This window comes from Cheilinus undulatus, linkage group 13 (genome assembly GCF_018320785.1).
Source record: "Cheilinus undulatus linkage group 13, ASM1832078v1, whole genome shotgun sequence".
Lineage (NCBI taxonomy): Eukaryota > Metazoa > Chordata > Actinopteri > Labriformes > Labridae > Cheilinus > Cheilinus undulatus.
Genome location: NC_054877.1, coordinates 33,718,650 through 33,733,152, shown reverse-complemented (window position 1 = coordinate 33,733,152; position 14,503 = coordinate 33,718,650). Strand labels below are relative to the sequence as shown.

Sequence of the window (14,503 nt, the reverse complement as noted above, 5' to 3'; positions counted from 1 at the left end):
AAGGTGAATGTTCAGCACGGTAGAGTCAAAGCCCAGACCTCAGTCCACTACAGAATTTGTGGCTGAACTTGAAAAAAGCTGTTCATGCCTGAGCCCTGTGCAACCTGACAGAGCTTGAGCAGTTTTACAATAAATGGAGTAAAATTACAGTGTCCAGATGTGCACCCCTGATTTAGACCTCGCCACACAGACTCAGTGCTGTGATTCCAGACAAAAATGCATCTACTAAATACTGGCTTGAAGGGGGTGAATATTAATGCAGTCTTTTTTTTTTTTTGACATTACTTTGTAAAAATCTGTTTTGACTTTGACATTTATGAGAGTTTTTGTTGTTTAAAAGGGTCTAATTATATTGACCATGATTGATTTATAAATCACGACAAGGGTAAAATATCCAAGGGGGTGAATACTAGGCACAATATTTCAACAATAATGAAACCTATTTTCTTCTCTGTGCAAATTAACTACCTCCAACTGGAACACTATTTGGGTCCTGGAACTGCTTCTGACATAATCTAGTGTATAATGGCTAGAATTCAATTAAGATTTCAAGTTAATGAAAGCACACTTCCACCTCTTATAATAATATCCAAACTTACACTTGGGGAGAGAATACATGGCAAGCCATAGTTCTAAAAAGTCTCGACCATGAGTCATTTTCTAATTTATACACACGCGTGTATTTTCGTATCGGTTGCTGCTTGTCAGTTTAAATTTCTTCCATGACATGTTAATGTTTGCCAGTTAAAAGGAGTGCTGAATCTACTGACTGATTTCTACGGATCAACAACACTCTGGCCTCGCGTTGCCTCCTTGTGGCGACAAAAAGCAAGCACGTGCTGTTGCTACGGGCGACTGACAACAGACAGCAGTTGCAACCAACGGCTTCAAGTGGGGAAAGAAGCAGCGTCGACGGTTAATAATAACACGGGGGGAACGTTTTCTTTTTGGGGGGTTTTGTCTCTGAGATTTGGCGACGCTGAAGGAAAATGTCGAGCACTAACGATATAGTTTTATCCGAGCAAGGCTGGGATAAGCGATTTGCTCTGCCCGAGTCCAACACTAAAAACACAGCTGTGATGGAGGAGGTGAGTTTAAAAAATGTTCAGTGTGAAGGCTGAAGTAGTTAAATCACTAATTAAATCAGCCATTAATCCTGCTGTCCTCCGTGCAGACAGATGCTTGTGCTGTGAATGAACCTCTAATGTTCAAACTGTATTTTAGTGTAAAACTTCTAATACCAGAGTAACTATTTGAGTTATTTACGTCGTAGACCATTATATTTTGATCTAAAGCGAAGCCATGTTGCTTGACGATGACTTAAACTAATTTGATGAGAATTTATCTAGAGTCTTTAGCCATCACCTTTGTGAATAATATGATTATATAGACAAAAGTATTCGGCCACTTGACCATTACGCCAAATGGAACTGCAATGACATTGTATTCAACTACAAATACTTTAATAAGGGCCCCCTTTTTGCAGCTACAACAGTCCCTTTTCTTTTTGGGAGGTTTTCCACAAGATTTAGAGTGTTTGGTGGGAATTTGTGCCCAGTCATTTTATAGAGTGTTTATGAAGTCAGGCACTGATGTTGGATGAGAAGGCTTGGCTCGCAATTTTCACTCCACTTCAGGCCAAAGATGCTTGATAGGGTTGAGGTCTGTACGAGCCAGTCAGGTTCTTCCACACTGAACTCCTCAAGCCATGTCTTTATAGTCTTTGCTTTGTGCACTGGGGCACTGTCATGTTGAAATGGAAAAAGGGCCTTCCCAAACTGTTGCCACACAGTTGGAAGCATAGCATTGTCCGAAATGTTCTTGTATGCTGAAGCACTAAGATTGCCCTTCACTGGAAATAAGGGGCCCAGCTCAAACCCTGCAAAACAGCCCCACCCCATTATCCCTCCTCCACCAAACTTCACAGTTGGCACAATGCAGCTAGGCAGGCAATGTTCCACCCACATCTACCAAACCCATACTTGCCCATCTGACTGCCAAACAGAGGAGCATTATCAATCAATCCATAGAACTTAAGTCCACTGCTCTGCAGTCCACTGTCAGTGTGATTTACACCACTCCATCTGATGCTTGGCCTTGGACTGTTTTTGTGCTTACAGCGGAAGTCACTCCAGTTATGGAACCAGCAGAGCGATGGTGACTTTTACCCACCATACACTTCAGCAGTCATTGACCTTGTGCTGTGATTTTACATGGTCATCAGCTTTGTGGCTGAGTTGCTGTTCCTAAATGCATCCACATTCTAATTATATTATTTACAGTTGACTATCCAGCTGTAAGGACATTTCATGAACCGTCTTATTGCAAAGGTGGCATCTATCACAGAGCCACAACTGAAGTAACTGAGCTCTTCAGAGCAGCCCAGTTTGTATCAAAATTTTTTGCAAATGATGCCTGCATGGCTAGGTGCTTGATTTTATACACCTGTGGCAGCAGGTCTGATTGAAACACCTGTATTAAATAATAAACAGTTATGGCCAAATACTTTTGTCCATATAGTGTATGTCTTCAAGTGGTCGGTGATGCAAGTTTCAACAAAAACATCTTTAAATTTGTTTACATCATAGGCAATTATTAGATAATGCTGGTCTTGATACACCATGAAAATGTTAGCTGTGCATGATTGCATAGGTTTCATTTATTACAAGTAGATGATACTTTATCTTAATGAACGCTCTTGAAGAATATGTATTTTATGCTTTGTCAACCAAAGGTTTTAAAAAAAGACGCAGAATTGGTGCAACTGGAAAACAAACTTGAGAGAAAGGATGCGGACGATAAGTCAGTGACTGATTTTTTCCGAAATGCCAAACAAATGCTGGGAAAAACTGAGGTAAGTTTATCAAAAATATTGAAGTTATTACTCATGCTAGTAACATTTCTCAATTTTAAATTCCAGGGTGTGTCATTTTGATTTTTCTGAACACAGGCTCTAGGCAAGGCTAAGGAGCAGGAGGAAGAGTTGGTGAAACACCTCACAGCCCTTACAGAGAGAGAGAGAGACCGCCTAGCACAAGAGGCTGCAAAGATTGACAATGAAAAAAAAGGTTTAGCAGACAGAAGTCACATTCAAGAGGTAAAATCCATCAATAGCATGTGCACTATAGAGCAGTGTTAATTTTGTCGGCTAAACTATGACTTAAAATGTTAGTCTACTACCTCTTTCTAGAAAGACTTGACTAAAACTAGTTAAAAGTAGATCTTTGATGACAAAACTCTGACAAAAAATAAGTTTAGTTTTAGTCAAGGAGACTAAAACTAAACTAGAATGTAGTGTTGTTGTTAAGATTACAGTACCCAAGACCAAGTCCATAAAAATCATTTTAAAAATCATTTTAGGGTTGAACAATAAAATGAGTACTCTCACTTTAGTTCTCTTTAAAAAAAAAAAAACAAAAAAAAAAACTGGCAGCTAAAAACAAGGTGTCCGCAACTTTGTTTTCAAAGCACCACAGTGCAAAAATCTCAAATCTCAGCAAATTTGTACAACTAACTTCTTGTCAAAATATATCCTTGTGTGTATTTAAAAGCCACTGATAAGTCTGGAATTGTTTTAAATATCTGAAAATTAGATGTTTATCTAGAGAGGAGAATGAGGCCTGAAATAATTTTTAAGAGGTATTTCTGATTTCTCGCTAACCTAACGGTCGCTGTTGTAAATGAAATTACTTAATTAATTGACTGATTAATCAGCAACATTCAGGACCACCTCTTGCTAAAGTGAGGCCCCAAGCAGACTCTGGTATGAGTCCCCCAACACCAAAAGAATGTAATGCTGCACATTCAAATCCATGATATTTTTTCTCTGCGGGTAAATCTTTTTAAACACAACGGGTCTTCACATCTGCCTTTCAGTTTTGCAGGGTGCATCATAGTACATACGTCTGATTTAGGACCACATTAAGGCAAAGAGAATACATGTTTTAACTGAAAGTTTTGACTAAATGTAAAATGTAATCTTTTTATGAGCTAAAACTGGGAAAACTGTTTCTGAATTTTGGTAGACTAAAACTAGACTAAATCCATAAAGGGTAGAAACAACACATTGCCCTTAAGACTAAAATTAAAAATAGCTGTCAAATAACATTGCTGTAGAAACAACAACTAAAATTTGTGCCAGAATGTGCTGTTTAACCTTTGTATATGTTCATAGAACCAAATGTTCAAGACCAAGAAAAAGCTGGAGGAGTTCAGGAACCAGATGGACTGGGACCAGCAGTCCCTGGAGGAATTTTTAGAGGAATGCGCAGAAAAAGATGAGGACACAATGGCTATTATCAAGTTTGCCCAGCAAGATGATCAGAGGATCAAGGTGAGGAGAAAACAGTTTAATCACAGGTTTGACATCTGTGGTTTTTTTTTTTTTTTTTGGCAGAAACTAATCTTGAATTAATAACTTTATCATCTCTCCTGTTGTAGTCACTCACTCTGGCTATAGAGAAGAAGACGCTGGAGGCTAATGAAAAGCACAGAGCACTTGACAAAGAATTAACTGAGACTACATCTGCACAGGTACTGATAAAAACGCTGTTCTTTTCTTCGTTTCTATGGTTGATTTTATCAATGTGAAAGAGTTATGGTATGGCAAAGGCTGTGAAAAGTTTGTCTCATTTTGTCATTCGGTGTTTCGCTGTCATACTACACTAAAGCAAAGTTTGTCTAGCTTTTCTCTAACTTTTATTACACATATCCTATCATGAAGGCATAAATGTGAGCAAAACAAAGCAGTGGCAAGTTTTTTTGGTTGATAAGAGTAATTTAAGTCTTTGATTCCAAATTGATACATTTTCCCCCTGCGATTTAATTAAAGAAGTGAAACTTTAATATATTTTAGATTCACAATTACACGTGAAATATTTCATGGCCTTTTTTAATGTTTTGGATTACGGCTTACAGCTCACACGCATACAACTTCTCAAAATATTAGAATATCACAAAAAATCAGTCCAAAAATGATTTACAATACAGCAATGTTAACCTTCTGGAAATGATACTAATTTATGCACTTAGTAATTGTCTGAAGCTCCTTTTACATAAATAAATGCATCTATGCAGCATTGCATCGAACCGATCAGTCCGTGACACTGCTGGGGTGTCATGAAGATTGATTTGATAGCAGCCTTTAGCTTGTCTATATTGTTGAGTCTGGTGTCTCTTATCGTCCTTTTGGCATTTTTCAAGAGATTCTCTATGGGTCCAAAAAGGAGGAGAGAACCAGGCACTCTAAACAAAAAAATGTAATGGCCAAATCATTAAAAAGCCAACATGTTTCGACCAAACCGGTCTTCTTCAGGGCTAACCCTTAGCCCTGGCGACAGGGAGTGTTCATCCACATCTGAGGATGCCCCAGCGCTTTTCCTTTACAGTCAACTTTCTATGAATATACTTTGATAAAGAACTTGGAGAATAGCCTGCCCTTTCAGCAATGGCCTTCTGTGGCTTACCCTCCTTGTGAAGGATGACGATGATTGTCTTTTAGACATTTGTCAAGTGAGCAGTCTTCTCCATGATTGCAGTTGTGTGTACTGAACCAGAGTGAAAGAATGAAGCCTCAGGAAACCATTGCAAATTGGACTTTTCATGATTTTGAGATAGTGTATTTTTGTGAGCTGTAAGCCATAAACATCAAGGTTTAAAAAATGTGTTGAAATTATTCACTTTGTATAAAATGAATCTGGGATATGGAAGTTTAACTTTTTGAAGTAAACTCTCACATGATATTCTACTTTTTAAAATAGCGGGTCACAATTTTGATGAAATTCTTAATTTATTAATGAAGCTCCCAAAAGAAGTTCCAAAAAAGTTTGGACTGTGGTTTGTTTGCTACTGTGTTACATCACCTTTTCTTCAAACTCTCTGTATATGTAGAGGGACTAAAGACACTAATTGTTTGGATCTTATAAGATTTGGGGTTGTGTTGTCTGTGCTTTCTGAACAGGTCGCCTTAGACAAAACCACAGAGAATTTGCAGCAAGCCCACCTGGAGACAAAGCAGCTCATCCACCAGTGGGAAAACACCATCAAGCAGATGAAGCAACGAGATGATGAGATGCAGCAGTTTGCACTGGTATGACTGTGACTTCACACTTCTACTGATGAAATACACATGGACTCAAACCTGAGAATTTCAAATTGTGAACCAACCAACAAATTTTACTATTTAGTACCATTTGTTTCATGTTCCCACAATTCTCCTTTATCTATTCAGAAACTTGCCCAAGCCAACCAGGGTATCAGGGAGAAGACTTCAACCATTATAAGATGGAAGCATCTGCTGGACACTGAGGAGAACAACAACAAGGAAACCAAGAGGAAGATAACCATCACCAACCAACAGGCTGGAAAGCTAAGACAAGATTTGAAGGACCAGGAGATAAACTATAGGAGGCTACAGGATGAGGTCAGCTTCTCAAAGTAACATGAAAGACTTCAAAATTGCCATTACCTCATTCAAAAAACATCTTCAGCTGTGGGTTTCCCCTAAACATGTGCAAAAAGATTGTTCTGATCTTCTAAAAACGTACCTGTAAACTGACTTTACGTTGTAAAAAATGTAACTTTTTGTGTGTTGCAGCTGCTGAGTTGCAGTGTCACACTGGAAAGAGCAACATCTAATGTGAAGTCTGTGAAGTCACAAATATCCAAACTGAAGAAAGACATCAAGGAAAACAATGACAAGTAAGTGAAAAATGGTCATTTACTGAATTGTCTCTTTAGTTGTTATTTTTAACACAAGTTCTCTCTGTGTATTTTGTGTTTTGCTGTAGACTGAAAAAAGCCGAGAACTACAATGTGGCACTGGAAGAGAGGCTCAAAGTCGTGACTCAAACTGCCCTTAATGAGGAGGAGCGAGCTGCACAGATGGAACAGTTCCTCAAGGAGGAGGAGAAGGCAACAAAGGTAGAGCTAAAGAAGGATTTTGTGTGGCAGCAGTAGGTAGAGACCTCTGTTGTACACGCCAGTTGTAGACTATTACTACTCAAGACTCTACCACATCTCATCTTGTGTATTGTTTTTGCTAAAAACTATAAGCTAAAAACTAAAAACAGCTAAAAAAAAAACTAAAAACACAATTGCAAATATCTGCTTCTGCCTGATAAAGAGGACTGGAATATAATAGTTCTGAAACCTTCAAACAACAACAAGAAGGGGGGATCAAACTATGAACTAGATGGCCTTCAAATCTGAGTACTTACAAATGTCCTGATTTTTCACCATCAAAATTCCTGCTGAAAGTAACGTAAAATTTAGTTGAAGAGCTCAACCATGGCAACATTTTATCTCAAAAGACTCCATGAGTTGCCATGGACATATTTTGGAAGCTCTGATCTAAAAGTGACAGATGACTTTTTTCCTATTTATCTGGTCTTATTTAAAAGTGCAATATCCAACCAACATAAAAGTCCCCTGCACTCTTGCTTCTTTGTTTAATGTCCATCAATACCACAGACCAGTTCTTTAGTTTGATGTACATTTATTTGTGTTTAGTTTATCATGCCACTTGTGAGAGTCTTTTTCCTGACTTTGATGAACCAGCTGGACAATTAGAAGAACTCTTTCTTCAAAAGTTCTAACTCAAAGGTTTTGAATCCCCTGGCTGAGATAGTGTGATACTGATAACGTAAATTCTCATTAAATCTGTACTCTGTTTCAGCAGTCATGGAATTCCTCTCATCCAATTACAACACTCACTTGGAGCAACTCATTTTATACTGTAGAATATTGTTTTCTTTTGGGAGACAAACTACTAGAAATGGGATTTATATAACATTCTTTGTGCTTAACCCTGTTTTGATCCATGCTTTGCTGTAGGAGTTGGATGTCAAGCTGGTTGACAACAGGGAGGAGCTTTACCGATGTAAAGGGAAGTTACAGTCTCTGGAAACAGAGGAGAAGAATGCTATTGCCCTGGTTTCCAAGAGCAAATCCACCATTACCAGCCTGGACAGCAAGCGAAGAAATTTAGAGAAGGAATTATCCAAACTGCAGGCTACCCTGCATGAGAAGGTACACTAACTAAACTTACAAGTATATAAGTAAACCATCAACCTTTTCTTGCTGTCTTAGACTAGACAGCCAGGAACCTAAAATCAGAAGTTTCCTTTTATTTCCTGCTCTGTGTAGGACTTGCAGCTCCTCCATATGGATAAGAAAATGGCTAAGCTGCAAGGTAACATTCAAGAAGAAGAAAAAAGAGTGCTGGATGAGAAGATCACAGAGCTGACTGAAATCCTGGAGGAGAAGAAAAAGACAGCTAACATGCTAAACAATGCACTCAAGGAGGCAGCGGTGGGTCAGTTTTTACATCAGTGTTCAATACAACAGAGTAGAATTCAAACTTAGCCTTAGAAATAATTAAATCCCTCATGTGTCCCTAACAGGATGATGTTCGCTTCTTGAAGAAAGAGATGGACAAATCAGAAGCTCATAAAAAGGATCTGACTGAGAAGGTGGAGGTGCTCAGACTGCAAAATACTACCAATGGAAAAGAGTTGAACAGAATCAGGCTAAAGAAACAGGTAACTATCATGGCAGGTGAGATGAGATCTCTGAAGTCATTTGTGAAAAATCACCACTTCAAGAAACGTCTTTGTTTTGAGATGATTAAAACATATTTGCTGATTTGCACTGTTTTTTCTTTTTTGAAAGACCACTGTCCATGTGTTAAAATATGAAATAAATTGATAACTGGTTCTTGCCAAAAAATATTTAATGACGTATCTTTTAGATTAGATTAGATTTGATTCAACTTTATTGTCATTGCGCATGTCCTAAGTACAATGCAATGAAATGCAGTTGTAAAAAATCATAGCTATTGAGAAAGTAAGACTTAAAAATTCCCTTATGATTTATTTTTGATTCTGACTATCCTACATACATAAATAATGAATGAAGTGTTGTCATTTTAATTTTACTTTTTATTAAATTCTCCTAAAGAAACATAAAAATAAGCATCAATTAAGAAGAGAGAATTAAAGGCAGTGCTCTTTGCTTTGGAGATGCCAATAGTAAAAAGAAAAAAAAAGGCATTTGCCCCAGGGCTCAGTATTGGGTCTGTTGTTATTTACACTTTATTTCGTGATATAAAAAATAGACAAATGTACTCCTGTTAAAATGCAAATATACAATAATTTGATCAGTTATTTCACATTATAAACTAGGGAATTTGCATATTTTCTAAGTGGCATTTAGAAATTATTTCAAAAAAGCAATGAGTAACCCAAATGCTTTGTCATATTCTACATACATTTTGGTTTCTTTGTTCTAACAACTAAGATTAAACTTTTTCCCCATGGTGCAGCCAAATGCTGACACAGTTTAAGTTAAAAACTACTGTAAGTAGTTTCAACATGTGGTTTAGTGTAGACTTCACAACATAATTTAACATGGAACTTAGACATAGCTGGTGCAATAGGCCACAGTTTTAGATACACCTGAAGTTGCTCAACAAAGATACTTATATGTAGTAATCCTTGGATCAGTGAATGTCATCACTTTCAGTTTTAATTTACTCTAATGGCAGTCTGATTTGACATATTCAGATGTACTTCAGTAATCCCTCTGTAAAAACCCTATTGGCATGATTCTATCAATAGTCAGATTTCCACCCGAAAATGCGACCAAACTTCCACTTGTTTTCAAAACTTCACCGGTTGCGTACATGCACAATAGCGTTGTTTGCCTATTGCAAACAACCAGAGTTAGAAGATGTAAAGGATGTAGAAGAAGAAGGCACTTTAAAAACTTCCTCTTTTGTTTTTAACACTGTGTCAATTATGGACATGTGGGATTTGTTTCACATACAAAACATGCTTAATCAAAAGTGCTCTCTTTCTTTGTGTTGTCTCCATAACCAGGAAATGACGGTAGGCTTGGCTGTGCATTCCTAGCAGAAGTTGAGATCAAATTCTCAGAAACAGAATGGAGATAATTTCAGAATTAGTCTGAGGGATTTCCTGCAGCAAGAAATCTGCTCTACAATTCTTGTATACCCCATCTCAGTCATTTTCATGACACCTTCTCAAATTTCATGCTTAATAAAATTAAGGATATCAATGTCTTTCCTCTCCTTGATGGAAGGAAATAAACTGAGCACAAAAAGTACAAAAATGTGTGTTAGATAGATTATTTCTTTGTTGTAACAGTGCTTATTGGCAATAAACTTTATATCGCTGGAAAGCCTGTTTATTTCCCTTTTAGAGGATTTGGCAATTATTCATGAGCTCAACTCACATACTCAGCTCTGCTGCTCATCCCACAAATGCCTATATCTTACAAATGTGGCACCATTTAAAAGGGAAATAAACATACTTTCCAACAGTATAAGATTTATTGCCAAGAAGCATTGTTACAACAAAGAAATAATGTACTAACACAAATTTCATTAAAGTGTAAGTGAACCCCCAGCTCAGAGCTAACTCTCACTTCAAGATTTCAAAAACATGTACAGAAAGTGAGCAGTTTGGTACTGAGAGGAGAGAGGGGGAAAGACCTTTTTTTGTTTGTTTGTTTTGTTTTTTAAAGGAGCGGGTTTTCCAGATAAAGCTGAAGTGACAATGACGTTCCCTTGCCAGAAAGTGACACAGAGTAGCACTGCTGCCCCAGAGCGATCTTTTGAGGAGGAGGATTTTTCCCCTCCAGTGTCCCCTGAAGAAGGCTGTGAAGTGGTGGTCCTGAGCACTACCTGTTTGGCCCGTTTGCTCCAGTACCAGTGTAACTAAAGCAGGGGCTCTCAGAGCTGAAGCAGTTCAGGTGCAGGAGAGGATGGGAGTGGTCTCTGAACCTTTTATATACAGTTTGTGACGTACATCACAAACTGACAGTAGGTTTCTACGTCACATAAGCCCCGCTTTTTCACTACCTCTTTAATTTTGGGCTAAGTTTATTCCTCCTGTCAAGGAGATGAAGGGCATTCATATCCTTAACTTTACTGAGCATAGATTTTTGTTTCTAATACACTGTTAAAAGGCTGCTTTCCAGTGCTGCTACTCCCCATGTTTGCTTCCTCTTCTTCCCTGTCTGTTCACATACATTACTAGATATGATAGAACTGAAGAAAACAGATTAAACAGTTTACACAAACTGAATAATCAGATGATTGGGAAAAACATTAAATGTGTTTTTCATAATCAAATAATGGCCTCACATTTCTCACCAGGACAACTTGGTGGAGCACAACATCTTGAAGATGGAGGTGAAGCGTAAGAGGGATCTGATGTACAACAAGGAGGACAGCGTGCTCTCTTTGGAGAAGAGGAAGCTAGAGTTTCAGAGAGTCATAAAGGAGCGAGAGGATGAGATCAAAGTCTACAGAGAAATGCTTGCTCAGCAGCTCAAAATGAGTGAGGAGGAGAGGCAGAGACTCAGGTAAAAATCCCTCTTCCAAACTTTATCAGTCCATCAGTTTTTAATGTAATCAGACTTTCTCTCCATTGCTTTTCATGGCACAATTGAGGCACAATCCTGAAATAAGCGTCCTTTCAAAGAACACTTTTGAGAGAAAACCCCCTTTATTGATCAGCTGATTCTGTCTCAGTGCTGAACTGAATGAGAAACTGTCCAAGGTCGACGTACAGAAGACACGCTATGAGGTGGTGATGCTTTCACTGGGAGCTCCAGAAGGGGAAGAGGAGAGATCACAGGCATACTACATCACAAAAGTAAGAGTTTTTTTTTTTTCAACTCCACTACGCTTGTTGAAACTGAAAAAGCTTATTCCCATTTCTGTACTGCACACTTGCTGATGTTTGCTCTTTTATCAGGCTGCACAAGAGAAGGAGGAGCTCAGGCAGAAGGGAGATAGTCTTGATACTCAAGTCCGCAAGGTGGAGCTGGAAAATAAAGCTCTGGAAAACACCATCCAGTTATTCAACCACTGTAATGGGGAGTTTCGCAAATCACTCACCAAAGCAAGTGAATCGAGTATGTATGACCAAATATGGAGAATTTCACTAAACCATAAACACAAGAGACTTTTAGATAGGAGTTATGTGATTATAAATGTACTGTTTATGACAAGGTTGTTGATTAAGTTTGTGTTTTAGGTCCAGAGTTCCAGGAAAACCTGAAGCTAGAACAGCAGCTGAATGCAGCTGAAGAGATGCTAAGGTTTAAGGGAAGGAAGATGAAAGAGTTTCAACAGGATATGCAGGTTAGTTTTTAATAGACAGACCAAAAAGTCCACAGTTACTCAAATCTTCTTTTAAAAAAGCAATATGTATCTAACAACAGCACTCCCAGAAATAACTAATTGTTAAATTAATCTTTAAAAAGTCACCATGTATATAAACATGCTCCATCGTCAAAGATTTGCTGCTTATTTCTCTTTTATTCATACCTGCCAACTCTATGGGTTTCAACAGCTATGCCTTAGCTCAAACATAGTTTAGTTTGATGTAAGTTCTCATGAGGGGTAGTTTGGAAAGGTGGCAAACTCAGAGGATGACAGAGTGATGATTTAACAGGCTGTTTGGTGTCAATAATGTGTTTTCAGTAAACATTTATCTTGTGTAATTGACATTTTCACCACCATTTTTTATGCAGGCTCCATGGTATAGGCTTGCAAAATAGTTTGTCACATTTTTCCAGTGCTGTTTATGGATTAATGGCAGTTAGCAGAGGCTATTTTCAACTGTAAGCATGTTTAGAGACAATTTGACACGAGAGGCACAGTAACACACATTGCGATAAAAACTGCTTGTCATAGATTTGTCAAATAAAGTGAAAACATCATTTTTACTTCTTCTACGCATTACTGTTGTGTTTGATAGTGTATGTTTGCCCCTCTCCATTTCCAGGACATGATCAATACCGTGGAGAGCCAAATGCAACAAGAGCAGGTGGAGAAAGATAAAATAGAGTCAAACCAGTCACTTATCAGTGAGATGAAGACAGAAATTGCTCCCCAAGAAGAGAAAACTAGCAGAACCACAAAGCAGGTATGATTTCTCACTGTGCCACTTTTCCCTAACACATCTGACATCCTTCATCTTTAGTAAAATGAAATAATAAAAGCAATTTTAGATTCAAATGAGTTTAGTGTATTTTAGTCACATTCAAAAATCCCTCTGCTGTTTGCTCAGTGCTTTAAACTGATCAAAGAGATCTGCTCTGCAAAAAACACTACAACTTTTGAGGAGAAAGGCATACGACTAAAGGAGCTGATGGAATTCAACAAGAGTATCGACAAGATTCTGATTGAAGCCATGGAGGACAATCCTGACCTCACATCAGCACTGGAGAAATACTTCCTTCAGGTAGGAAACATGAAAACTTTGAGCTCTAAACCATGATTGGGTTTGATTTATTGTCATTTTTGGAATCATAGGTGGGATTTAAGTGAAGATAAAAAAAATCTACTGTAACTTTTCAGTTTTAATATGCTGTTTCTCCTAGGCCAGTCTGACTCTGCCATCTCGACCTTCCACTCCCACAAGCCGCCAGAGCTCCAAGACAAACTCTGCCCGTAGCTCCGCCTCCCTCAGGTCAGACCGACTGACATTTCTCCAGAACTGAGAAACAGAATGAAGGCTTGTTTTGCAGCAGTCACAACTTGGAACTTGTTGCACTTATTTTTCAAATTTTGTGCTGTGGAAACATTTACAAATGCACTTTTGTCATCATATTAAAACCATTCAGCTCTTAATGCCTGTGGTTTCTACATGGGTTTATCTCTCTCTCATTATCTGTATGATTAAAAATCTAAAGATCTCATCTAATTTGCCACCATTAATTATTCTAAAACACATACATTGTGCTCTTCTCAGTATCTTTATGGTCTTTTTCCTTAGGTTTTCAGCATCCTCAGCTGGCAGCAGCCCGAGGGCCTCTGCACTGCAATCCCCCATACTGAAGACTGTGGACCTGGCCCTGGACCTGGCTGGGACCTGTTCTCCTCCCACCTCCTCCAGGCGCTCCAGCTCTGTCAGCAACAGCAGCAGTAGCAGCACAAATTCAAAGAATGCATGATACAGTTCTTCTTTATAAAGTTCATGTGGGTTAATGACATATAAAGCGTAATTGATTTGCAGTTGCAGCACCTGACATTTGCAGCTAATTTCAAATAAAACAGATGAATATTTTGACATATAATTACTTTATTCTAGTCACAAAGAGGATACCTAAAGGCTGGCTCAAACTGCACAAATTCAGCTAGATTTTGGCCCGATTGTAACATCGCGGCTCATGGTCCTGATTTTTAGCATCAGGAATGACAAATGCTCCTGTAATGTGATATAATTAATGACACATCCAAGACGCCCCACGGCCACAACTCAACAAAGTCCGACATGGTGCTGTTGAGAACGATCAAAAAAATTGTGAAGTCTGACCCAGCCTTAAGAAAAACTGAAATCAATTTTATCTAAATACGTGATACCTCATATACCTAATTAAAAGTAAAAACAATATTTTAGAGTGATAAATGATATTATTCATTTCATATATTGACACTTTTTGCAGTTTCACCACCTGAAGCACTGGT

General features: G+C 38.2%; 1 protein-coding gene across 1 annotated transcript; it reads left to right on the top strand.

Annotated features, from left to right (window-relative positions):
* The first annotated feature begins 928 nt into the window (after positions 1-928).
* Positions 929-14,503, top strand: ccdc39 (coiled-coil domain containing 39). Its single transcript, XM_041804154.1, has 20 exons — positions 929-1,088; positions 2,735-2,854; positions 2,951-3,097; positions 4,175-4,333; positions 4,441-4,533; positions 5,960-6,088; positions 6,230-6,421; positions 6,596-6,699; positions 6,789-6,921; positions 7,834-8,028; positions 8,146-8,310; positions 8,403-8,540; positions 11,180-11,388; positions 11,558-11,681; positions 11,784-11,943; positions 12,066-12,172; positions 12,819-12,959; positions 13,104-13,277; positions 13,417-13,505; positions 13,812-14,503. Exons 1-20 carry the CDS (start codon positions 990-992, stop codon positions 13,987-13,989), a joined length of 2,856 nt encoding a protein of 951 aa, XP_041660088.1. The 5' UTR covers positions 929-989; the 3' UTR covers positions 13,990-14,503.

What these genes read in the sequence shown, in the direction of transcription:
- ccdc39 (XM_041804154.1), top strand. Translation starts at nt 990, where the DNA reads ATGTCGAGCACTAACGATATAGTTTTATCCGAGCAAGGCTGGGATAAG. An exon ending in AAATGCTGGGAAAAACTGAG is followed by an intron (nt 2,855 to 2,950) that starts GTAAGTTTATCA and finishes TTCTGAACACAG; the next exon opens with GCTCTAGGCAAGGCTAAGGA. An exon ending in ATAGGAGGCTACAGGATGAG is followed by an intron (nt 6,422 to 6,595) that starts GTCAGCTTCTCA and finishes TGTGTGTTGCAG; the next exon opens with CTGCTGAGTTGCAGTGTCAC.